The sequence below is a fragment of the Camelina sativa genome, chromosome 6 (genome assembly GCF_000633955.1).
Source record: "Camelina sativa cultivar DH55 chromosome 6, Cs, whole genome shotgun sequence".
Taxonomy (NCBI): Eukaryota; Viridiplantae; Streptophyta; class Magnoliopsida; order Brassicales; family Brassicaceae; genus Camelina; species Camelina sativa.
The window spans coordinates 12,113,851-12,139,506 of record NC_025690.1 but is presented as its reverse complement, the minus strand read 5'-3'; the positions used below and the strand labels follow the sequence as shown (position 1 = coordinate 12,139,506).

Below are 25,656 nucleotides of genomic sequence, written 5' to 3'. Positions count from 1 at the left end.
ATATTGTCATGAAAACTTACTATTAAGCTCATCAGTTTCATGCTTTCAAGGATCATGTATTTACGAGAATAATATCTGGACCTTTGTCAAAAAAAAAAAATCTTATAATGGACAAAAAAACAGCAAGCTAAGTAGAGAAATAATGATTTATTTTTCTTTCTAAAAATACAAATACGTACGGATTTTGGTTTTTGATCTGATTGCACAATTACAGCAGATTGTATCAACATTAAAAAAATCGCCCAAAAGCATATCTACAATATTATACTAGAAATTAAAAAGCTAGCTAGAAAATGAAACTCGACTCTGGCCTTCACATGTCAGCTAACTTTTCCAACAATGTTCATTAATTTAACATCTCCAAAAGATTTTTAGATTGAAATACAAATCTTCTCTGTGGGTACATTTCTTGAAAAAATCAAGAAAATAAGAAAGTATCGAAAATATTCACCCCAAAAAAAAGAAAAAAAAAATCAAAAGTTGCCACATGATCTGAAACAATAATCGAGAGAGATCGTCATGATACGATTTTTCCCATCCAAAAATGATTTTATTTCCCTTCCCAAATATTATCATATCATATGATTTCACCACTCACCATTACTTGACTATTCTCAACAAAACAATTTAATAAATTAAAAAACTTTATGACTTTGATTTTATTTTATTTTGCCAAATTTGAATAATATGACTTTCTTGGAAAACAGAAATAAACTAATAATTTGCCACGCGCTATCAGACAGACAAAATCCCACAGATATGCAAAGATCTCTTAGAATCCTTTACATATCATATCCTCTCTTTTTTTCCCTCTCTTTCTTCCTTATATATCCCATTTTTATCTCCTTCTCTCAAATCCTTCATCGTCTCTCTATGCAATATCAAAAACGCTCTACACCCTTTTCCTCAAATCCTCAAAGTTTATTCTCTCTCGTTGATATGGCTGAGGTTTTACTTCCAGAGATGTTGGATATCTCCAACGACACTTCTTCATTAACATCTTCACAGGAGCTTCTTCATGTTCTTGCCGTTGATGATAGCATGGTTGATCGTAAATTCATCGAGCGGTTGCTAAGAGTCTCTTCTTGTAAAGGTATAATAAGGTGTTGTTAATTGGGTTGTTTTGTGGAATCTGTTTTTTTTTTTAGATTTCAAGAAACTAACGTTTTGTTTTTGTCTCATCAGTTACTGTGGTCGATAGTGCGACAAGAGCTTTACAGTATCTTGGCTTAGATGGAGAGAATGGTTCAGTTGGATTTGAGGTAATAGATCTGATCATCTTAGTGTTTTTTTTTTTTTTTTGGTTTTGAGAATGAAATTCAAAATTTGGTATTGAAGATTTTGTTTACTTTCTTAGGATCTGAAGATTAATTTGATAATGACGGATTACTCTATGCCCGGAATGACTGGATATGAACTACTCAAGAAGATCAAAGTAAGTTTTCTTATAAATAAAAAAAAAATCTGATAATATGGCAAATAAAATGAAGTTTGATCTAATCTTGTTTATGAATTTTGAATTTGTACAGGAATCATCAATTTTCAGAGAAATACCAGTGGTGATTATGTCGTCAGAGAACATCTTGCCTCGGATCGACAGGTATATTTTCATATATTATCTTAATTATTATGATCATGTAAGAGCAAAATTTACCAAATATAGTAAACTTGATAGATTTTGTGCATTTATAACTTCAGGAGATTCGGGTGATTAGATTTAGAGGGTATTGTTTAGGAAACTTTTAAGTAATCGCACTTTATCTAGGATTTGTGAAAAAGGATACCGTTAGGAGATATGGTTTTTGACTAAATTAAATTGTTGTATAATCATCAGATTTGTTATGATAGAAAAAGTTAGTATTATATGATTACTTTAACCATCATGGGGTAACTATGGTGGTGGTTGTAAATTTGATTGGATCAAGCTGAGATTTTGGTGTTTATTTTTAGTGGGTCCTTTTTATTTTTATCTGTAAATTTTCTAATGGATCTTAGGAAGAATAAACAATATAAAATTGTTTCTTGTGGCCATAATTTTTTTAGAGAAGAACAATCCCTTCATAAGTTAAGCAAGATCTCCTATTGAGATTTGATTCTATAGGCGGTGACATGTTAGGTCCCCCATAATGATATGTTTGTTTAATCGTTTTGCATAATCTTAGGTAGGGTCATTATAAATCTCATCCTCGTGATAGACACCTCACATGCTTTTGTTTATTATTATTAGTAAAGAACCAACCCTCTTTTACCAAAATTAAGTCTAATAATTATCAAATATGAGCTGGCCATCTTCTACATCTAAAAGCTATGAAGAAACAACTTTATGGAATTGGATCACTAATAATTTATTTTTAAAATTTATTTTTCAGATGTCTTGAAGAAGGGGCTGAAGATTTCTTATTGAAGCCTGTGAAATTGGCTGATGTGAAGAGATTAAGAGATTCTTTAATGAAAGCTGAGGAAAGAGCTTTTAAGAATATGATGCACAAGAGAGAGCTAGAAGTTAATGATATATACTCGCAGCTTAAACGCGCAAAGATCTGAGTTTATCATAGTCCACATGATATCATCTTTATAAGCTCAAGGATTCATACACACACTTAAGCTTGTCCCTGATTCTTTCGGCTTACAATTTTTGACACATCACAGCTTCTTTAGCTGAGAGAATGAGGACGACTGAGAAGAGTAACACAGATGGGGTTTTCACAAAATAGATATGTAAATTGTAGACTGGGGGGGATTCATTAGAGAGGAAGAGATACTTTTTTTTTTCTTTACATATGACTATGAGATATGTAAAATGGTGTTGTTATTTTTGGAAGTTTAATAGGAACGACTCTTCCTTTTTTCGTCTTCACTTGCGTGGAAATTGCGTTGTTTTACATATGAACACTCCTATTATTTATAAATGTCAAAAGAACTTAAAAAAATGATATTAGGAATGGATTAGTACACGAAGATTTAGCTAATCTTTTGTCTAATTAAAATAAAGCTGTCAACGTGAATCAAGTCCTGAAGTCCAGCAAGATAAGTTAAAGTTATTTTAAACGTTGGACCACTTTGGATGGCTTTTCTTAGAAATTTCAATTTTCCACAAGTTGGGTTTAAATAAAGAGAAGACCAAGAAAATCCCAAGTCTCCTAGACTTTCATTCTATCCGAAAAGCATATAAGGTTCTGCAAATTCGGTTTAAGCAAACCAAACTAAAATTTTAGTCCAAATGTTCGCTAAAAATATTGATTATAATACTAAAATTTTCCCTACGGGAATTTTAAATATAACTTATAATCAGTTATATATTTTTTTAATATAACAAATAAAAGTACATACGTTAGATTTGTTTTGCTATATAGAGAACCAAACCTAACCGAATAAAATTTGATTACAGTCCGGTTCATGTAACTCAGATGAAACAAGTAAAAAAAAGTCGAATGGGACGCATCTTTGCTGAAACAGATAAGGCAAGAAGGTGTAGTTTAATTCGGTTTAATCTTCAGCTGTGAGAAATCGAACCGGTTTGATATCCGGCACCGGTTTACTTCCGATTAGAACTGGAACAAACAAGTCCTCCAGGCTCCAGCTACAAAAACTAAACTCCAAGCGAACAGATTCTTCAACCAAAAAAGCAATAAAACAACAAATCGTTTTCCGACAAAAGTGAATATCTTTGAGTTACTGCGAAATCTCAACCGAGAGTGACGTCTGAAACCAAAAGATGGATCCTATATTAAAAGAGACGAAGACTCTGAAGTCAAGCTGCAAAAGTTTCCAAGCAAGAAACCAAACAGAGTAAAACTTTCCGACAAAATGTGAATGTTTATGTCTCTTTATGAAAGTTTCTGCGAAAATCTCCAGTCATGTCGGATGTACAAATCCATAAAAACCCGACACGTGGACGGCTAAGATTCCTTCCTTTTCGTCATGGGTCTCCAATAGTACAGTAAACATTTGTTTTGAAATATTCCGATGGGTATTTTGGGTAATTACTCACGTCTACATCTCCGTAATAAATTAACAGAGGACTAAAGAAGCAAGACGACTCAAAAGAGAAAGAGAGAAGAAAGTCCACAAAGAAAAAAGAGATTAGATTAAAATGGCCTTTGAAGCTCTTGTGGGAATCAATGGTGATATCATCACCAAATCATGGATGGTGTCGAAGGGAGCTTACCAAACCGAGCCCTTTATCAAAGAAGAAGCAGGGGGAATCGTGTTTTTCGCCTTCCGACCATCTTTCACGGCGAAAGATTTGTTCGCTACGGGTAATAAATCTCCATTTGGAGAAATCAAGATGAAGCGTGTTGAGTTTCCTTGTATGAGAAGCATCGGAAACAACGTTGACGCTACTGTTAACGAAGCTTTCCTCAAGAATCTTGAACTCATCATTGGTCCAAGAACCTCATTTCATGCTTCTGTAAGTAAAAAAAGAAACATTCTTGAAATGTGTTTTAATCGAAAAGACTGTGTCTGAAACTTGCTTTCTTCAGGTGCAAAGAGCGGTTGATAGAGGACAAGTGATTGTGTTCACAGGACATTCTTCAGGAGGAGCAACTGCAATATTAGCAACAGTTTGGTATTTGGAGAAATACTTGATACGCAATCCGAGTGTTTTCCGTGAGCCTCGTTGTGTGACATTTGGAGCTCCTTTGGTTGGTGACTATATCTTCAAGCACGCACTTGGGAGAGAGAACTGGAGCCGGTTCTTCGTGAACTTTGTCACAAGATTCGATATTGTCCCTCGGATTATGCTTGCTCGGAAGGCATCCATAGAGCAAACACTGCCTTGTGTTCTTGGCCAATTGGATCCTACAAGAGTTTCTTCAACCCAAGAGGACGACGAGGAAATAACAGAGTTTTACAAAACGGTGATGCGAGACACATCAACTGTTGCTTACCTAGCTGTCAATCAGTTGATTGGAAACGGTCAAGCGTTTCTAGAAACTCTTTCTAGTTTTCTTGAGCTAAGTCCTTATAGACCAGTAGGCACTTTTGTCTTCTCTACAGAGAAAAGATTGGTTGTTGTGAACAACTCAGATGCCATTCTTCAAATGCTGTTTTACACTTCTCAGTGCAGCAACGAACAAGAATGGTCTCTGATTCCATTTCGAAGCATTACAGATCACCATGGCTATGAGGGACTGGTACAATCGATCGGGATTAAGTTGCTTAATCATTTAAATCTACATAACCTGCTTCTGGATGGAGAAAACTCTATAGGCTCTGCACTCAATGACCTTGGAGTGGTAAAATCTTACTCTATTTTCAGTTTGTGCAGCTTCATAACTCCATCCTTGCATGCTTTTGCAATTGTTTATACTACCATTCATGTTTCCTTTTTTGCAGAGCACAAGAGCCAGACAGTGCATTCATGCTGCATTAGAGGCTGAGAAGCAACGGGAAGAAAATCAGAAGAAGATAGATTCCAAAAAAGATAAAATTGTTGATAGACTAAATTGGATAACGGTTGAATACAAGCCGAAGTGTCAAGCTCATAAAAACGGGTATTACGATTCTTTCAAAGTTTCAAATGAAGAGAATGACTTCAAAGCAAACGTCAGGAGAGCGGAGTTAGCCGGTATTTTTGACGAAGGGCTTGGTTTGGTGAAGAAAGATCATCTTCCAGATGGATTCGAGGGGAGGGAAGACTGGATCAATTTAGCTACTCGATACCGCAGATTAACTGAACCTCTTGATATTTCAAACTACCATAGACATTTGAAGAATGAAGACACAGGGCCGTACATGGTAAGAGGAAGACCAAGCCGTTACATATACGCTCAGAGAGGGTACGAACATTATAAATCGAAGGCAACAGGCAAGTTAGCAAAAGATGTGCTTTGGAGCAAGGTAAATGATCTTAACTTAGGGTTACAACCCGAAGAAATACAAGAGATGCTAAAGATATCAGGATCAGAGTGCGGATCATGCTTTTGGGCTGAGGTCGAAGAACTCAAGGGAAAGCCATATGAGGAAGTTAAGGCAAGAGTTAAGACATTAGAAGGGTTGCTTGACGGATGGATCACAGAAGGAGAAGTAGATGATAAGGATATATTTCTGGAGGGTTCGACATTTAGAAAGTGGTGGACTACACTTCCCGAGAGTCACAAATTCCAATCACCGCTGCAAAGGCATATGATGGATGAAACAAGAGCTACCTGAACCTTGGGTGGTCGATTATTTAAGCTATTGGAGCACTGGCTAGTCTGGCTTCTTCATTTGTGCAATAAGAAACGTAATAGCACTCTGTTATATTGTTTATCAATCTGGTTTCCTCTTAACGATGATCTTAGGATGAGAAACATGTTTTATGATCATTGTGAAGTACTGTCATAGTTCTCTATTCTAATGCCAAATTTGGTTTCCACTTTACAATGATCTTAAAAATAAATACATTACTCTAAAGCCTAAAGCCATCTCAAATAGCATGAACCAGCAACAAAAACAATCTTTTTTAGCGTTGACAGTAGGGAGATATACAATGAAAGAGGACCAGAATGTCATCAGAATGGAGCCTGAGGTTACTCAAATTAATTAAATCGTTGCTAACCTCTAAACAATTGGCTGTGCAAACGCTCCAAGTTCTAGCTACAACATAACCAAATAAATTCCTGTAAGATTTGCGTACCACCAGAATCCAGCATCGATATAATCAACTCAAGGATGCATACCATATAGCTGAGGAGGAAGTAAAGTAATTAAAAACAGAATCAGAGCATAGAAATAATCTTCATCTCTTTCTCTTTTTAATAGAGCCGGATGTCAATTTTATATAACCAAACTTGACTTTCAGGCAGCTGTCTTCAGTCGCTCAACAAAGAATCAAGTAGGAAGATATAACATTTATGGTCCACTTTAAAATAACAGAAGGTATAAAATGATACCTTTAGAATATTACAGATAAGCAAGGGTTCTCGGAGGCAATGAGAAAGAGACTTATTGCAACTTCATGTATTTGAAATCCGTGTACCACCTTATGTACTCACACACAACTCTACATAACCACCACCACATGTTTTAGACGAAGAAGAGTCATTGACATAGAAGAACATAGAACATAGTTCTCAGTTGCCAAAAGACAAATCCTATACCCATATCTAAAGAGTTTTAAAGACAGGTGAAAAACGTAGTAACATGCGAGGAAAATAAGAAGAAGAAGAGAAAACAAACAGACACAGGCCGGAGAAACGCCCCATCCTTTTCCTTCATGACCTGCAAAACATGCTAGACGAACGAGCAAGCCGAATAGTCAGACCACCACCTTGAACACTAGCCTCAACCTTGATAGTATTCCTTTCATATGGCTTTCTGCAACCAGGACAACGCCCATCTCCATCGCAAATCGTCTTGTGGCAGAAAAGACAAAGCCGGAACCCACAAGGACATGGTAAGAAGTTAGAATCCGTCAAGTCCAGATCTTCGTAACAAATGGGGCAAGAAGATGGCACTGTCACAGAACTAAAATGCAAATTCATAACTGGAAAACTACGCTGCTTTTCCAAATTAGGCAGACCCTGAGGACGGAGCTTATCATCTGGCCTCCACGCCTGGTTACTCTTTTGCTTCCTTGACATTGTTCTCGAACAATCCGGGTTCTCTTTTGCATCCCTTACAGCCACATCAGATCCATCCCTTGGCAAAGCTGATTGCTTGATGATACTCTCACCCTCTTCACAAGACTCAAGATGATTCTCTTTCTCATGCTTCTTCTCATCATCAGCTGCTAAAGCGTCAGCAATAGCCTCCCAATCATCCAAACAATCATCAGCATCATCCTCTTCTTCTGTTATATTACCAGAGCAAGAGCCACCACTTCCACTGCTGCTACTGCTGCTAAAATTAGGAATCGAATTCATGCCACTGAGGATACTGTTAGGGCTATTAGAAAGCGACTCAATAAAGCTCTCATGACGATGCTGTGTTCCACTGTTATGATTCTCTTCTTCTCTATCTCTACCCTGCACATCAAAATTCTCAACCGGACGATCTCTCTGAACAGGCTTCTCAATCCTAATTCTTCGATTGGAATCTGTTTCCTCCTTATCCCCTTTGTTATTAATCATCGCAACTAATTAAAAAAAAAAAAACCCAAATCAAATTACAAGAAGCTAAAGCCAACCATGTAAAAGATTAGATCTTTTTTTTTTTTGAATTAATGATAATTAGTTACCTTGAGAAAGCCATTGCTCACGACGAAGACCTAGCTTGCTCTGTTTCAATTTCGCCGACCTGTTCGTCTGCAAACCCAAAAAAATGCAAACCCCGAAGTACAAAGATTCAAATTTGAAGATAGAAATGATATTTGAGGAAAGATTCAAAGAATTTTACATTTAAAAGAAACATACCCGTTTCTTTTTTCCGAAATCCCTAGCGCTAGGAGCTGCAGTAGCAGAAGCGTTGGTGATCGAATCAGAAATCATGGTGATTTTCACAGATGATTTGGATTCCGAAACCTCAAAATCAAACAACAAGAATTTACGTAAAATCACAAAATGAAGATTTCTCAAAAACCCTAAATTCAGATTTGTTCGCGAGAGAGAGAGAGAGAGAGAAGAAACGTGCGATTTTTTTATTTCTTTGTTGGTTGTGTCTGTAAGAAGAGAAAGAAAGAGAGATAAAATATAAGGGGATAACGGAAACTCCTCTTCTCCGCTCAGAACTTTCCTCGTGACTAAAGTACCCTTCGTTTTGACTTTTGTACACGCGTTAACGTAAGGGTGTTTTTGGAATTGTGTTAGCTACGCACGTGTGAGAAATCTTATGAGTAGTTTCCTATCTATATATAGAGCGACATGCATAATCTTTGATTGTGACACTTATAAAGTAATGATATAGAGCAAAATAAAGGTTGGTGTCCTCGGTAATATTTCTTTGTAATTGCAACTCTGTGTTTTGTTTGTCTAATGAAAGTGATGTTTAAACGAGACTTCAATTAAGGGAAAACATATAAATTATATATTCCATCTGTTGGTCTTAAGTAACATATCAATCATATTAACAAATTAGTCTTAACCTCTTAGGGTGATTGGGATGGTTTCTGGATTAGTGTACTTATTAGATCATGAATTACAAATATGTTATTCGTTTTTGTGGATTCAATTGCCGATTTTAATATTAAGGAATATGTAATAATTAGTTAATTACTGATTTATAATAACGATACAAAAAATGAGTAAAAATAATATTTACTAATATTTTGCCGATACCTGTTAATACATTATTATACTTCGAACAAACTACATCTTTTAGCACTAAGATTACAAACACACAAATCAAAATCTATCTATGTTGTCTAATTTATGTGCAGTTGAGAAATGATTATGAGTGGTTGAGACATTAACTAACCAAGTTGTACCGATAAATTAGTGATCACCGTACTATTATAACACAACAGTATACATTATCCATCCATAATATACAATGCCTTAAAACCGGATTGAGAAGAAATTTAATCGAACAGAAAAATGTCTATGATACTTTTTTCTTGGTTTATTCCGGTTCTGCAAACCGATTTGCCTAGGATCAATTTTTATTTTTTAAAAACAGAGAAATAAAGTCAAAGGACTAAGGAAACGTGGTCAAACCGTCCGTCACTCACCCACCTCTTAATCTCTCCAGTCCCTATGTCACCTGAAAAAGATTGGAGATGACGTCACGCACATATTGTTTTATCATTTAAGTCACCGCGCTGTCACGTTATCTTTGCCCCTTTCCACAACTCCTCCCCCCCTCTCTCTAACCCGACCCGATCCGCCCGAACTCTCCCAAGTCACCTTTCCTCTTTTCGCCCCGTCTCTCTCTCTCTCTCTCTTCGATTTATTTTGCTGGTGTTTTGTTCGCTTACGCGATTTCGCGAAAAGGAAAAAAAATCCGTATAGCTGGATCGTAACAAGGAGCTGATTCGATTACTCGCTTGGTTGCTGCTGTTTGTTTTTGGATCTGTGTTGTTGTGTTCGGATCGGGAATTGAAGAAAAAAAAAACCCTAGAGATTTGATCCATTTCGTCGCGAAATTAGGGTTTTGTTTTTAATTTCTCTGTGTCGCCGGTGGGGTTTTTTTGCTGTGGATCTAAAGGTAATCGAATATTTTAGTCTGGGGATAAGGGAAATTTTGAGGATTTTGTTCGGCTGAGGAAGGAGAGTTGTGTATTGATGTTGTTCGAAGGAGAAGATGATAGAAGGCTATGCATGGGAGGGTTTGTGAGCGGAGGCACAAAAGTCGTCGTCGGCACATGTTGATATCTTCCTCGCGTGTAATTGCGTCTGTGGAAGGTGGTGGTTCTTCTTGTTTGTCCTTATCTTCATCTACCTCGTTTTCTAAGGTAAATTCCAATTCGATTTCGATTCTTTACCAGCCGCTCATTTTCGTGTTTTGGTGGATGGGTTTTTGCCCTGAGTGTTGAAATTTTGATTGTAGTTTAGGATTCTAGTGATGGATTCGAGGAAATGAGTGTTTTTTCTTCTCTTTATCAGTTTCTAGCCTGATTGAACAAAGAATTGATCACATCAGTCTAGTGATTTAGGGCTCCTTATTTAATTTTACACCTTTGGTGTTTTTTTTTTTTGGTTGGCTCTTCGACTTATAGTTTTGATTTGTGTTTTGCTGTCACTAGCAGGACGGGCGCAAAATTAGTGTTGGTGACTGTGCTCTTTTTAAGCCACCACAGGATTGTCCACCGTTCATTGGGATAATTCGCTTGATCATTGCTGAGAAAGAAGATAAGTTGAAGTTGGGTGTTAATTGGCTTTATCGACCAACGGAATTAAAACTTGGCAAAGGCATCCTTCTTGAGGCTGAGCCCAACGAACTCTTTTATTCCTTTCACGAGGATAATATACCTGCTGCTTCCTTACTACATCCTTGTAAAGTTTCCTTCCTTCCAAGAGGTGTTGAACTCCCTTCTGGTATCTGCTCGTTTGTCTGTCGGCGAGTTTACGACGTTACAAACGAGCGCTTATGGTGGCTGACTGATCAAGACTATATTGATGTGAGATTATAATTCATCCACCAAACTGCCTTCTTCTGTTTGGATTTTTGATCTTCTCTGGTAACTAAGGCATTTTTTTTTTCACTTTGCAGGATCGACAACTAGAAGTAGACAAGTTATTGTGTAAGACTCGTTCAGAAATGCATACAACATTACAGCAGGGTGGTCGTTCTCCCAAGTCCATGAATAGTCCAACAACATCACAAGCGAAAGATGGCATCCAGAATAACAACTCTTTTCTCTCTCAGGGTAAGGGAAGGAAAAGAGAGCGTATGGATCATGGTTCCGAGTCTGTTAAACGTGAACGTTCTTCCCGGGTAGATGACAGTGGTTCCGGTCCTCTCAGAACAGAAAGCGGTTTAAAGTCTGAGATTTCAAAATTTACGGAGAAAGGTGGTCTGGTGGATTCTGAAGGAGTTGAAAAATTGGTGCAGCTTATGCTGCCTGAGAGGAATGAGAAGAAAATAGACTTAGTTGGCCGTGCGATTCTTGCAGGGGTTGTAGCGGCAACAGACAAGTTTGATTGCCTTAGTCGTTTTGTCCAGCTCAGGGGATTACCCGTGTTTGATGAGTGGCTGCAGGAAGTTCATAAAGGGAAAGTTGGGGATGGGGGGAGTCCCAAAGACGGTGATAGGCTAGTAGACGATTTCCTCCTAGTCTTACTTCGCGCTCTTGACAAGCTACCTGTGAATCTCAATGCACTTCAGACTTGTAACATTGGAAAGTCTGTTAATCATCTAAGGTCACATAAAAATTCAGAGATTGGGAAAAAAGCAAGGAGCTTGGTCGACACATGGAAGAAACGAGTTGAGGCAGAAATGGATGCGAAGTCTGGATCCAACCAAGGTGTATCTTGGCCTGGAAGTGGAAGAGTGACTCATGGGGGAAGACATTCAGGTGGTTCCGCGGAGGGAAACAAGACATCATCATCACATCTACATGCTTCTAAGTTAGTCTCGGTCAAACAACAGGTGGAAAGCAACCTGAAGTGTGTAGCCACGTCGCCAGGCTCTACGAGATCAGCCCCATCTCCGGGATCAGGTGGTACTGTTTCTAAAGATGGACAGCATCGAAATGCTGGTGCTGGTGGTGTATCTGAAGTCCTAGCTGCAGTAAAGGATGAGAAAAGTAGCAGCTCCAGTCAGTCCCACAATAATAGCCAGTCTTGCTCGAGCGAGCATGCTAAAACAGGCAATTTATCTGGAAAAGAGGATGCAAGGAGCTCAACTGCTGGTTCAACTGTGAAGAAGTGCTCCAGTGGCTCTTCAAGGCATCGGAAATCAAACAATGTGTTTCAAGTATCATCTTCGTCAGCTTCCCCTAGGGAAGTTGGTTTAAATCGAACCTTCTCATCACAAAGGAATGTCCCTTCTGAGAAAATTTCTCAATCAAGTTTGACATCTGAAAAGATTCTTGAGGTTCCTCTGACTGAGGGTTGCAGTAATAAATTGATTGTTAAGCTGCCAAATCGGGGTCGCAGCCCTGCTCAAAGTGTGAGTGGAGGCTCTTTGGAGGACCCTGCTCCGGTGAATAGCCGAGCTTCTTCTCCTTTGCATGCGGTGAAGCAGGAACTCTGTGAAAATAATGTGAGAGAAAAAAATCATTCTTATCGACCTAATGTGAGCTCTGTCTTGAATGCGGAGTCTTGGCAAAGCAATGAATTAAAAGATATCTCGCAAGAGGCAGCTGGTTCACCACTTGTTGCTGGTGATGACCGCGGCAGGGCTCCTAAAGATTCTGATAAAGGAGCTGGAAATGTTAAAGGCACATCTTCCTTAGGAAATGAGTTCAAATCTGGAGAAAGGCATGGCGGAACACTCAGTTCAATGAATGCTTTGATTGAAAGTTGTGTCAGATACTCCGAGACAAATGCCTCTTTGGCTGGTTCAGATGATGTTGGAATGAATCTTCTTGCTAGTGTAGCTGCTGATGAGATGTCTAAATCGCCTGTCGCATCACCCCCGGTATCTCAGCCATCAAATTCCTTGATGAATGAAAATTCTACTGTAGGGAACGATGCAAAGCTAATTACTTCGGATGGTTTGCCGCACGAGCAACATCAAGGTGAGCAACATGTTAGCAGTAGTGGCACACCGTTGGTGGAGTCAGAGATAAAAAATGAATCTAAGACTGGAGATCTTGATAAGAGCTCAAATTCAGAGACCGAAGATCTACAAAGGTTGGTGGATCAGCGCCTAGAGAGCAATGACAATTCAGATGATGTCGTTGCTTCTCCTGCTTTACCCACAAACGCCATCAAGGAAAAGATTTTGGATGATAGTGATTCTGTGGAAGTAAAGGATAGGAAAGCTGATGTTAAATCAGAGGCAGATAACTCATCAGACTCAACGAAAAGAGTAGCAAGCACAATGATAGCTGAATGTAGAGATATTAGTCAAAAGGTAGATTCTGTGGCTGTTGAACACGCTCCCTTTGTCGGTGTTGATGATGATAAGAAAGTAGAGAAACCCCCAACGGTGTTGAGTTCTGAGCTAGTTAAAAAAGTGGAAGATGTACCAGTCTCTCCTGGGATTTCAAGGGGTATGGATGCAGTAAGCACTGATAGACTTGGAACTGAAACGGTCAATAATATGGCAGTTAATCAGATAGACCAAAAAGATATAAAGAAAATTAAGCAGGATTGTGATGCTTCTGGGGCTGCTATAAAGGATGCCGCAGCTGGTTTGGACTCATCTGTAACTAAAGGTAAAGTTGAGCCTGTGGAGGGGAAGCAAGAAAATATTGAAGTAAAGGAACGGTGCTCAGGGTTAAGAGCTACTCCAGGAGTATCACCGAAAGATGCAGAGGATCTTAAGAGACCGAACGGGCCTAAAACCAGTGATGCTGATGGAGATGAAGCAGAGGAGTGTACGTCTGCTGCCAGAGATGCTACTTCCGTTTCCGCCGCAGCTTCAGCTGGATCAGAGATGGATGCCAGAGTTGAGTTTGATCTAAATGAAGGTTTTGATGGAGACGATGCAAAACAGGGGGATTCAAATAACTTTTCTGGATCTGTATTTTTGACGCCAACTCCTCTACAACCAGTTAATACCTTACCGTTGCCGGTGGCTCCTATATCTAGTGGATTTCCTGCATCCATTACTGTTGCTGCTGCTGCAAAAGGTCCGTTTGTTCCACCTGACGATCTGTTGAGAAATAAAGGGGCTGTTGGTTGGAGAGGATCTGCTGCCACTAGTGCCTTCCGCCCAGCTGAGCCAAGAAAAGCTCAGGATGTGTTACTGAGCATTAACAACACCTCTACATCTGATGCTTCTACATCTGCTGGCAAACAGACAAGGACGTTTTTGGATTTTGACTTGAATGTACCTGATGAGAGAGTCCTTGAAGATTTGGCTTCTCAAAGATCTGGAAATGCCACAAATTGTACATCTGGTATCACCAATAGTTTTGACCGAGTACGTTCTGGGGTCATGGGTTCAGCGCTTGATCATTCTTCTGGGGGCCTTGATCTTGATCTAAACAAAGTTGATGATTCAACTGATATGAACAACTACACAATGAGCAGTAGTCATCGGCCAGAGTCATCTTTTCAGCAGGTTAAATTATCATCGACTGGTGGTCGTAGAGATTTCGATTTAAATGATGGACCTGCAGGTGATGATTCGGCTGTTGAGTCATCTATGGTTCTAAATCAACATTCACGAAGTGGCTTGCCATCACATCCATCTCTCTCTGGAATACGAGTGAATGGTGAAAATATGGCTAATTTCTCATCTTGGTTTCCTGCTGCTAATGCTTATTCAGCAGTGAGCATTCCTCCGATTATGCCTGAGAGAGGTGATCAGCCTTTTCCAATGATTGCCAATCGTGGACCACAGAGAATGTTGGGTCCTACAACTAGTGTTTCCTCATTTAACCCTGAAGGGTACAGGGGTCCGGTTTTGTCGTCATCTCCAGCCATGCCCTTTCCGTCCACAACGTTCCAGTATCCTGTCTTTCCTTTTGGAAACAGCTTCCCCATTTCCTCAACAAATTTCTCTGGTGCCTCTACAGCACAGATGGATTCTTCTTCAAGTGGGAGAGCTTGCTTCCCTGGTGTCAACTCTCAGATATTGGGTCCTGGAGTTCCAGTTCCGTCTAATTACCCAAGACCTTATATCGTTGGCCTCCCAAATGGTGGTAGCAATGGCGGAGTTTTGGACAATAGCGCGAAATGGTTTAGGTCAGGACTTGACTTAAATTCTGGTCCTGGGGGTCTTGAAACGGAGGGAAGAGATGAATCATCACTTGTGGCAAGGCAATTATCCTCATCTGCTTCATTACCATTGAAGGAGGATCAAGCAAGAATGTATCAAATGTCAGGTGGTGTTCTGAAGAGGAAAGAACCGGAAGGAGGATGGGATGGATATAGGCAGTCCTCTTGGCAATAACAAGCGCAGAATCTCAGTAGGCCACATGAGCTTGTAAGCCCTCGAAATCCACAAATCTTACTGTTTCGTGACCGCACTTATTATTTCGCTCTTGCTAACGTTCCAGTTACTTTTCTTTTTTTACTGTAGTTACTACGAGATGGACTGATTGTTGTGATGCCACAAGGCTTCATTGGCTGGCCTGCTCTGTTTAAGATGAGGAATGGGTGAGTCAATTTGCGACTTCGCAGTGGTCTCAACCTTTTTAAGAACACAAAACCTGACCTCTTGGTTTCATCATCATGTAGATCTTCCGAAAATATTCCCAAATTCACTTGCGTGGCCATTCTCTTTCAGAAAGAGTCATCAACAAGGTTCTCAGCGAGAGACCCGCATTACCTCCTGCCCACAAATTGTTTGAAAAGGTGAAACACACTTCTTGGTCATTCTCTTTTTAACATGCATGTGTGTATCTCTATACACCGGTATAAAAGAGTAGAGAGATGAGATATAACAAATGTGTGTTTTAACTTGTGATCATACAAGTCTTTGGCAATGTTCTGCGTTAGGTGGTGGGATTGTATTATAGACACAACAAGATTAGTTACTTCTTTTTCTTCTCTTTTCAGTTTGTAGATTTATTACTTGTGCTAGTTCTGTTTGAAATTTACATGCTTCTTTGTCACGCTTTTGTCTATTGGTCTCGCATTCATAATAAGACCTAATCAATTTAAAGGATTCAACCTTCTTCGAAAGAAGCAAGTAAGAAGCTGCGAACTAGAATGATTTGGTTTTAACCAAGCTCTTCTCTATATTCTTAATGGGGTCTTCGGCTACATAATGGCTAAAACAATTCTATAACCAAACTCGAAACAAACAAAACATCACGGCACATATACAAACAAAAACCGAAGAAGCTTCTATCGAATTGATGCTTCATCTCTGCCAACTCTATGTATATTCTGACTTGTCAGAACAACAATAATGGACTTTTAGAAAGAAAGAAAAAAGAAGTGAACGATCCATCAGGAGTTGAGTCATCATCATTCATCAGTGTTTCCCGCAAAGAACGTGGCTGCCAAAGAAAGAAAGCCAATCTACAATCGTTAATGACTATGAGAGACTTTACATAAAACATAAGAAAAACTGTACGAAGCTAAAGGTGAGTTTTTGCATAACCAAATTCTACAGTTTCTACATCATATACATTCTAAAGTGAAGATTATTCCAACTTACGAGAGACATCCATTGTGCTGCTTTTGCTTCTTCTTCTTTTCCTTTGGTTTCACCACTGGTTTGATTACCACTTTGATAGCAGCATCAAATACGGCTTTCACATTCTACAAAAACCATAGACCAAAGAAAAGTATATTTGTCATATTTGTTCAAGTAAAAGAGTAAACTAACATGAATGATTCCTAACACACATGCAGCTGCACCTGTTGAGTTTTTGAGCTGCATTCAATGTAATACGTCGCTCCAATATGCTTGCGGAGTTCCTCTCCCTGTCACACATGGATGCTTATATCATTAAAAAAAAACCAAGCAGAAGAGAGGGTCAACATTGGTTACGATTTCTACAGGTTGAAAAACCACACCTGTGATGTAGTTACCGGGGACAGTCCAGGATGATCAGACAAATAATGTTTATCTTCACGAAGATCTATATATCGGAACATTGTAAGATACACTACACATACTAAAAGTCATTTTCAAGCACTACAGAAGGGAATATGTTGGTTCCACTCTTATAGCTATCTTACCCATTTTAGTACCAACAAGTACAATGGGGACTCCTGGTGCAAAGTGCTGGAGTTCAGGGATCCACTGACCAAAATAAATACTTGACAAACATCAGAAAATCACATTTCATTATTTGTTTACCCAATAAGAGAAAGAAGGAATCACAAACCTTTTTGAAAACATTCTCGTAGCTAGCTTGGCTGATCAATGAGAAAGCCAACACAAAAACATCTGCTCCTCTGTAACTCAAAGGCCTTAGTCTGTTATAGTCTTCTTGCCCTGCAAACATGAAAGGATAACCCATAAATCCAAAACTCTAAAAAGTCACCAATCTTTAGCGCACTACAAATATCTCTATCCAAGGACCTCAAATCGAAAGCTATCTTGCTAGTTGTTAGAAATGGCGACGATGATTAGAACTACTACATAAATATTGGTGACTTAGTTATTGAAGAGAGGGATACAAAAAAATGATACTTACCGGCAGTGTCCCAAAGGCCTAAGTTGACAGTGATGCCTTCAACCACAACATTGGCACTAAAATTGTCAAAAACTGTTGGTATATAGTCCTGATACATTTCAACAACTCAGCTCATCTTTAACTTCAATAGATACATATATAGCAGTAGAGTAAGAGCACTATGAGGAAACACACACTGGTTAAAAAAAAAGGCAAACAAATGCTAACTTTACAATGTAAGAGTTTCAAAATCTATATATATAAAGGATCTTTCATACAAAATCCCTAAAAAAGGAGCTAACTTTGAAAAACCCTGATGAAGTTCTCGTAAGAACGAGCTGAAATTTGATAATACCGAGAAGGATTTTGCAAAAAAAAAAAAAAAGTAACAAAATTGGAGATGCCCAGAAGAACAATTTGATGGAAATCGAACGATATTAGCTACGAAAGCGAGATGAATTTTTGCTGATCGATTACAAAGGATATGAGGGGCTTACAGTAGGGAATTTGTTGCTAGTGTAGCAGATGAGCATACAAGTTTTCCCAACGGCACCATCTCCAACAGTCACACATTTGATGAATTTTGAAGCACTCGAAGCCATTCTAGAGAGACAGCGTGAGAGAAGGAGAGAGAGAAACGTAACCCACCCCTAGGCCCAGAGTCAGTCTCTAGAGATAAATGAAGTGATTATTATTAACTTTGAACCAAGTCTAGCAGTAATTATTAAAAAAAAACCTATTTTCTCTCTTTTCCTCTTTTCTTTCAAAAGTTGTTTTTTTTTTTTTTGTCTCACTCGTTTTTGGTTTGAACTTTGAAGACTGAAGAGAGGGAAATAAGAACGGCGGCTCCTCTCACATGATATTGCATCGATCATCCAGTCCCACATGAGTCTTTAAAAAGATACTAATCACATTCCTTTAGACACCTGAAAGTTGCTTTTCCTTGGTCCTTCTTGTTTTATTTGCCATTACATTTTCATCCATATTTCTTACATTTTCCCCTTCAATTTTTTCTTGGTTAGATTCTCTCCCATTACCATTTAAATTAACATTTTACTTTGGTTAAACACAAAGATAGTTAGAGAAGGATAAAGAGATACCTTCCAACAATCAAAATCATAGTTAGAATCTTCTTTCCGTCCTTTTTTTATTTTTACAAAGATATAATTAATCAATGGATTTAAAGTATTTAATAATCTTGGAATGGAGCCAGGCCTGTTCACAGACCTGCGCCTCGTAGGTCTTGCTAACTCCGTCACTGACATCCAGAACTAACCGGAAATTAATACCGGCGACGACCTGCATGTTGCCGGAATCAACGGTCTGAAACTTGAGTCCCGAGTTGTTCTGTTTGTTGAACTCGGAGACGGCGAACTTGGCGATGACATCAAAGCGAGGGTCCTTAATGTCTTTGATGGGAAACCAGCCACCACAAAGAGTTCCTTTCTCCCGCTCCTTCATCATCTCTTCTTTGACTCTCTTCTCATGATCATCTATTTCCCTATGCATGTTTTTTTTTCTTTTTTTCTTTTTGTTTGTTTGTTTGTTACGTTTGGCCTTCCTCTCGATCGGATTGTCTATGTTATTAATCGTCAAGGGTTTGTCACGTGTCGGCGACGATCCAAAAAGATCGGGCAGTTACAACAAAAGATAGGATCACCATCGGAAATTAATTAAATATTTTGAGTACAATTATTGATAAATCGAATAAACATATCTACTACAAAGTACAAACCAAATTAAATATATGTTTGTGATATATTTTCAATAGATTTTGTATCAGAGATTTAATTGTATTTTCTAATATATTTTTCTTTATTTCTTCCAATGTAATTAGAATAAATTTCTGATATATATTTTCTAATAGTTTTTTTTTCCGTCTAACATCAGGTTAACGTTAATTAATAATTATTTTTGAAGCCCAAATTACTTTTTGTCACAGAATTTTCTGTTTAAATTACAATATGTTATACATTTTTAGAACGAACATATATGTGTATTTAATTATATTATAGAAATATAGGTTAACTACAATAGGCATATTATTTTCTCCCCAATATATTTCGCTTAGGAGTAGTGGTTGGCGGTTACACATAAGTAATTTCTTTTGCTCATATTTTTCTTATGTTTTTTTTTTCATCTTTCTTATTTTTGTTCATATTTTTCTTAGTATGCCTAAATATCTATTGAGAAATTACCTAAAATAATGCATACTATAACAATACGTTTGAGAACGAGTCTTACTAAAAGAGTATTTAAAAATTTCAACATTACTTATAAACCATGGGTTGATTGTTTTATTACGCTTTATGCTATTTACATTTACAATAATTAATTGATGGGTTTACCCACGATTCTGAGAGAAATATAAAACTCAAAATTGAGATCGCGTAAAAGATTCGGAGGTCGCAGGACGGCGGTGGAGATAAGTTGGGTTCCAGTGTGAAGTTTGGTACTTTCGGCGGACGACGGGTGAGGTCGACGGAACTTGAGGTGGAGGTAAATTTATGGATCTTCTCTGTGTAATCTGGTTGTTAATCTTGTTTTAAGATTTGAGATTTGGCGTTCTGTGAAAATGAAATTAAATGGATGACATGTTAATCTGTTTGTTAGGTTGATGTTAATCTATTTGTTAGGTTGATGTTCAAGCGTTGATAAACTAATGATTTTATGTTTGTGATGTTGAATTAACACAAAAAATTTGGTAATGTTTCTATCGTAGATATGGGTTCAAGTAATGATGTCATGTGGTATCCAAGTAGGTTGTATCCGGATGGGAAATGTCCATTGTTGAAAAGACTTCCATTGTTGAAAAGAAGTCTGCACCACGCTTGTAGTTTGTCCAATATCGCCGAGTTGAAACATTTTGCTGGTGATGAGGTCTACAAAGAAATAAGAGACAAATCGCAACTGGGAGTGCTACTTGTTCTAGCGGAAATCAACTAATTATTTTGTGGCAAGACCATTCACTATCTATTAGCTAATCAATTGGCAATAGATATGGCATCTGAGTTATTGTTTTTGGTCGAAGGAAAGCCATTAAGGTTCTCTATATATGAATATGAAGAAATTAGTGGACTGAAAAGCGAGAAATTAGATGAAATAGAGTGTGAAGACGATCATACACTTTTATGGGTGGCTTTGAAAGTGGATGTTAGTGTTGGACCAAACTATAACGAGATTCATGAAGGTTTGAGAAGGTGTCGGGGGTGGTCTAACGAAATCAGGACTCAAATTGCTCGGTTGTTTCTTGTACATGTAAGAGTTCTTGGCATATCTAGGAATAGTAGGATACCTCTCCAATATGCCAAAAGGGTCTTGAATGAGAATTCATTTGATAGTTATCAATGGGGTAGGGTTGGATTCAAGAGTTTAGTTGATTCTATCAAAGTGCTTGGGTTACATAACGATGCCTATACCCTCCATGGATGTGTCCATGTATTGCTGATATGGGCTGGAGGGAAGCCAAGGAAGGATATCAAAGCCTTCATATCTGGGAGCAAACGCATAAATAATGGAGAGGTATTTATTCCTACAATTTTAATTACAATTTCGGGTTAGCAGTTGTTATAACAGAAGCATATTTAATGTTATTGTTTTTGAAATGTAGCTTCAGGTGAAACATCTAGTTCCAAAACCTATGGAGGTCATATATCCAGAATGGCCTGAAGAGAATTCAGTGTACGGTGTAGGGGATGGGGGGAAGAAGAAACTTGATAATCTGATGTTTGACGTTATCAATGGAGTTGTGGATGAGAGACAATGGGATTGTTTAAACAAAAACAAGGGTGAATCTACGAAGAAGAGGGAGAGGAGAGAACACATTGAAGGGAATAGTGAGGATGATTTTCTGAGACTGTCCCAAGGAAAATCAGGAATGTCCCGAAGATTGTGAGAGAGAAGAAAGAAAGTGTTGGGGAGAAGATGTCAGTAGACAAGTGAAACTTGGTTTCTATGGGTGATGATGATGGATGATATGATATGATGATGAATATAGAGATGAATGCAAGGTGTTTCAATTACCCTTATGTAGTTGTAGCATAAAGGATGTCAAACCATAATGAGTGTGATGCAAACAATTATGATATGAATACTCATCTAAGTTAAGCCAAATATGAAGGATGTTTGTCACTAACAACCTAATGATGATTATGAAATGCAGAATCTAAACCTACTAAAACAGGATACTAAATGCAAAGTAAACAGAATGATCAAAGTAATAACGAAATGAAGCAGGAACAAGAATTATAGTAAACAAACTAAGTAATGCCACATGATTAAACAAAAACTAAATGAATGCAACAGGAAATGCAACTAGAATGAAATAGGGAATGAAACAGAAAGATGCAGAACATAAAACAAGAACTCTNGATGTACAACTTCTGAAGAAAGTTGTTATCAAGTCAACGGATGAAGCAGGTCGTTCAAATGGCTCTGCAGAACCTGAAAAAGCGGAGGTATGATCTCTTGACCGTAATTATCAATATATATATTGATATATATATATATATATATAGTTTCCAGTAAAAGAGTATGATACGATGGTTTTGTGATGCAGAATTTTGGTAATCGTTAGGAGGGGAATCCTAACTATGAAGTCTTTGTATTTTTCTTTATTTATTCGAAGAGACAATGTTATTTTTCACTATTGTGAAGTTGTATATACTTTGAAAATAATTGACATTGGATTTTTTTACTGACAAATTGATAAGTGTTTAATTTCTCATTATTTTATAGCGTTACACTATATGAGATATTTCGTGTATATAACGTTAAATACATGTGTGTGTTCAAGTTATGGCTATTTCAGATGCCGTGTCCCCCTGGGGAAGATTTCGATGTTTCAAGGGTTATTAGGAATCCAAAAGCGTCAAGGAAAAAGATCATTAGGTTAGCTAGTATTAAAATCGAACCAGAAGACCAAGTTTACGTAGCCGAGAGTGTGGAGCTAAATCGGATAAAGAATGTAGAGAGTGTAATGCGTGGAAAAGGAGTACAGAGGTACCAGACAGGGGAAGGTGAAAAAAGGGTAAAGTTTAATGACAAAGTAAACGGAGGAGGTGTACAACCCATACATATTACTCCTATTAATACTTTGCATCCTAGTGGAGCTCACCCAGTTAATTGCGACGCTGTACCCTCGTACCGTGGGGTCGAGATTTGTAATGATTTAGGCGAGGGTAGGAGTACCCATGTGTCGAGAGAACTTACTGAAAACGAGAAACACAGTTATTTTGGAAATGTATTACAAAAGTTGATTCCTCCTTCAAGAGAGGATGATGATCCTCCTTCTGGAGATCCACTGGCCAGTATCTTTGGTGGAAGCCTTAATGCAGAATCAATGCGATTTGCTTTACTCAAACGAGCAGTAGACGACATTGTTGTCCTATCACCTGACGTGTACGATCCTTTCATTGCGGCATGTCCTGCGAAAGTAGAAAAGTTGAAGTCCTTCCTAACTGATGATTTGTAAGTGTACCCCGTGAATTATAATCAGATTTGTTTATATTTGTTTATTAACAAGTATTTATAACTGATGTTGTAATTTTTGGGATTCAGGGCTAAATTTCCAAGCACTGGAAATGCCGAATTTTATTTTGGCTGCTGACCCCTAAACAATTGTGGCCACTCATTGATGAGAAGTTCGGCTGGTTATGGGATGCGGTAAGGTTCGAAGTTGCCCGTAGTTGGTACTTATCTTAAGATTACAATAGTAGACTAATGACTGGTTCATTTAATTCGTGTTGCAGCACATGAGTACATGTGTCCAGATGTTCCGTCAAAGGGCGACGAAGTCGCCATCCCCATTTCTAACAGATCAGATAGCTTTCCTTGACCCTTGTTTTGTTAGTCAGTGGGCAAAAGATTTCCCTAGTTGAAGCATCTAAGAATTGGAAATTTGGAGAACCTTATTTTGAGATGTACATGGGGAGATTGCCCAAGTATGGAGTGACAAACAAGGTTTGGGTTGAGGATGTAGACACCCTGTTCTTCCCATACAACATCGAAAACAAGCACTGGGTTGCCATCGAATCTGACTTGGTAAGGAAAAAAATTAATGTTTACGATAGCATAGACAGTGGTACTACCGACGAGGTTATGAAGAGTCATTGTAATCCGTTCCGGAGGATGATTCCCAACTCGATACAAGCATTTCACCGGAGGTACAGGCAACAAAAAACCGGGGGAGCTGCATTCACTTATTACAGAGTGAAAACTGCTCCCCAAAACATTCAAGTGGGTGATTGTGGTGTGTATGCGCTGAAGTTCATAGAGTGTTTAGCCCTTGGTCTAAATTTCGAAGGCCTCTGTGATGCGGCCATGCCTGTGATAAGAAAGAAACTTGCTGCAGAAGTGTTAGATGAAGTTCCAGACCAAGACTGCTTTCTGCAGCTACTGGATCCTGATGAGACAGATGATTATCCGGATGAAATCTTCATCTCGAGATCAACTAATTAATGATGTTAACGACTTATATATTTTACAAAACTCGTAGCAGTTTCAAAGTTTGAAGTTTTAGAATGGTTTGCCGCGAGTGGATATTGAAGACGTGTGGGTTAGGTTAATTTTTTTGGTACACGTGTGGGATGTGTGGATGTCGACTCATATTTTTTGGTAATATGTGGCATATGTGGATGTCGTTGGGGTTCATTATTCGACATCCGGTCACTTGTAATGTTTCTATTTCGCCACTCAGGTAGCTATGATCGGTTTAAACACTCTTTAGGTATAGTGTCTTTTATATTCTAGGGTAAGTTATGGTCGCATCATTATGCTGGTTAACTATCCTGTGTATTTGGTCTTTAATCACAGGGCAACTGTACCCTTGAAAGCCGCATGTATTTTTTTTGATATATATAATATGTTTCTACTTACTCTTTCTTAACAATCGGCCTAATTCCTTATTTATCATATAATATTGCCAAATTTCCCAACTTGATTAGAAACAAAGTTGCTTCGTTTAGGGTTTAGTATAATATTACTCTTTCTTGTATATTTCACAGAAAAATTTACATTCTGGTAAGTCAATTATAACTTTGCTTCGTTCTTTAACGATATCACTCAAAAAATACGAAATTAAAAATAATTTTGATAGAAACATTAGAAAACACCATTAAATGGTGTTAATCATTTGGCCAACTAGTAACAAGTAATATTTATTAGTAGCCAACTGAATGTTTCCAATAATGATGGGTTGTACAACTACGTTTATCTAAGTACAACTGAACAACTACATGCAACTATGTTCATCTTCCTATGATATACATGGGTCCACATAAGGCAGTGTGAATGGAGATATAATGTGATTGGGTCCCTCATAAAAGCATTACATAGTGTGAATGGAGATATAATTTGATTTGGTCCCACAACTAGTTCAAAGTAAGCATGGTCGTGTACCGTCATCATATTTGGGCGTCGTCTGCATACATTGTCTTGTTTTACCATCTTACGTATATTTATAAATATTCCTCAGATCTAGGATTTACTCATTTTGGGATTAAAAGAGAGATAAAACATAAAAGTTACGAGACGGCGACCTGGTTAAAATATCTCGTCAACTAAGGTAAATATACTAATAGCTACTGGATGACTTCATAGCTACTTTATATTAGATTACATGATTCGTTTTATGTTGTTAGCGTCATGCCATTAAGTTATACTCAAAGCTCTTCATCTCAACCAAGCATTGAAAGTGGGGGCGCAAGAGCGGATGGTGATTTTGGTGTTCCTAGTAAGTTCTGGTGTCGTGAACGCATGAAACTGGAAGTTTCAGACTAGGGCTAAAATCAAGGTAGAAAAATATACAAATGTCCAAAGAGCGAGGTGAGAATTTTTTGTCCGTTGCCAATATAATTATTATGTTTTATTCATGTCATGAATTTTTCCTTTAAATTTTATGAAAACATAGGATGGTAAGGAACACCGAAGTAAGTGGTGGGACGATGCAGTTGATGAGAAGCTAGAACACCTAGATATCAAAATTCGTAGGCAGACAGAGTATATTCATCAGGCTTACCAAAATCCTATATTGGAGTCAATTAGGGAGACTATGCGTATAATGCGTGACGAAATTGAGGAACTGAACGCGCTTTAACTCACGC

At 38.0% G+C, this 25,656-nt stretch overlaps 5 protein-coding genes across 8 annotated transcripts; 3 read left to right on the top strand and 2 right to left on the bottom strand.

The window, feature by feature from the left end:
- LOC104791019 (two-component response regulator ARR5) lies at window positions 770-2,857 on the top strand. The gene is made up of 5 exons (XM_010516820.2): window positions 770-1,093; window positions 1,186-1,262; window positions 1,358-1,435; window positions 1,530-1,600; window positions 2,370-2,857. The coding sequence occupies exons 1-5, from the start codon at window positions 874-876 to the stop codon at window positions 2,542-2,544; spliced, it is 621 nt and encodes a 206-aa protein (XP_010515122.1). The 5' UTR covers window positions 770-873; the 3' UTR covers window positions 2,545-2,857.
- Window positions 4,014-6,363, top strand: LOC104791018 (protein EDS1B). Its single transcript, XM_010516819.2, has 3 exons — window positions 4,014-4,411; window positions 4,485-5,240; window positions 5,341-6,363. Exons 1-3 carry the CDS (start codon window positions 4,094-4,096, stop codon window positions 6,154-6,156), a joined length of 1,890 nt encoding a protein of 629 aa, XP_010515121.1. The 5' UTR covers window positions 4,014-4,093; the 3' UTR covers window positions 6,157-6,363.
- LOC104791017 lies at window positions 6,418-8,557 on the bottom strand. The gene is made up of 4 exons (XM_019246739.1): window positions 8,340-8,557; window positions 8,165-8,231; window positions 6,879-8,062; window positions 6,418-6,672 (listed from the first exon to the last, which is right to left on the bottom strand). Exons 1-3 carry the CDS (start codon window positions 8,412-8,414, stop codon window positions 7,200-7,202), a joined length of 1,005 nt encoding a protein of 334 aa, XP_019102284.1. The 5' UTR covers window positions 8,415-8,557; the 3' UTR covers window positions 6,418-6,672; window positions 6,879-7,199.
- On the top strand, window positions 9,719-16,040 carry LOC109124819. 3 transcript variants are annotated; one of them, XR_002038616.1, is made up of 5 exons: window positions 9,719-10,315; window positions 10,607-10,981; window positions 11,074-15,405; window positions 15,502-15,578; window positions 15,660-16,040. XR_002038616.1 is itself a non-coding variant. In XM_010516816.2 (4 exons), the coding sequence occupies exons 1-3, from the start codon at window positions 10,178-10,180 to the stop codon at window positions 15,370-15,372; spliced, it is 4,812 nt and encodes a 1,603-aa protein (XP_010515118.1). In that variant the 5' UTR covers window positions 9,719-10,177; the 3' UTR covers window positions 15,373-15,405; window positions 15,502-16,040. The 3 variants fall into 3 exon arrangements, 2 of the variants coding, with proteins under 2 accessions (XP_010515118.1, XP_010515119.1); XM_010516816.2 differs by having other exon boundaries at window positions 15,502-16,040; XM_010516817.2 differs by having other exon boundaries at window positions 9,720-10,315; window positions 10,610-10,981; window positions 15,502-16,040.
- On the bottom strand, window positions 16,135-18,252 carry LOC104791015 (rac-like GTP-binding protein ARAC8). Of its 2 annotated transcripts, none has more exons than XM_010516813.2 (8): window positions 18,052-18,252; window positions 17,576-17,663; window positions 17,264-17,373; window positions 17,115-17,178; window positions 16,950-17,029; window positions 16,791-16,856; window positions 16,588-16,691; window positions 16,135-16,426 (listed from the first exon to the last, which is right to left on the bottom strand). In XM_010516813.2, exons 1-8 carry the CDS (start codon window positions 18,154-18,156, stop codon window positions 16,402-16,404), a joined length of 642 nt encoding a protein of 213 aa, XP_010515115.1. In that variant the 5' UTR covers window positions 18,157-18,252; the 3' UTR covers window positions 16,135-16,401. The 2 variants fall into 2 exon arrangements, with proteins under 2 accessions (XP_010515115.1, XP_010515117.1); XM_010516815.2 differs by having other exon boundaries at window positions 16,950-17,014; window positions 18,052-18,249.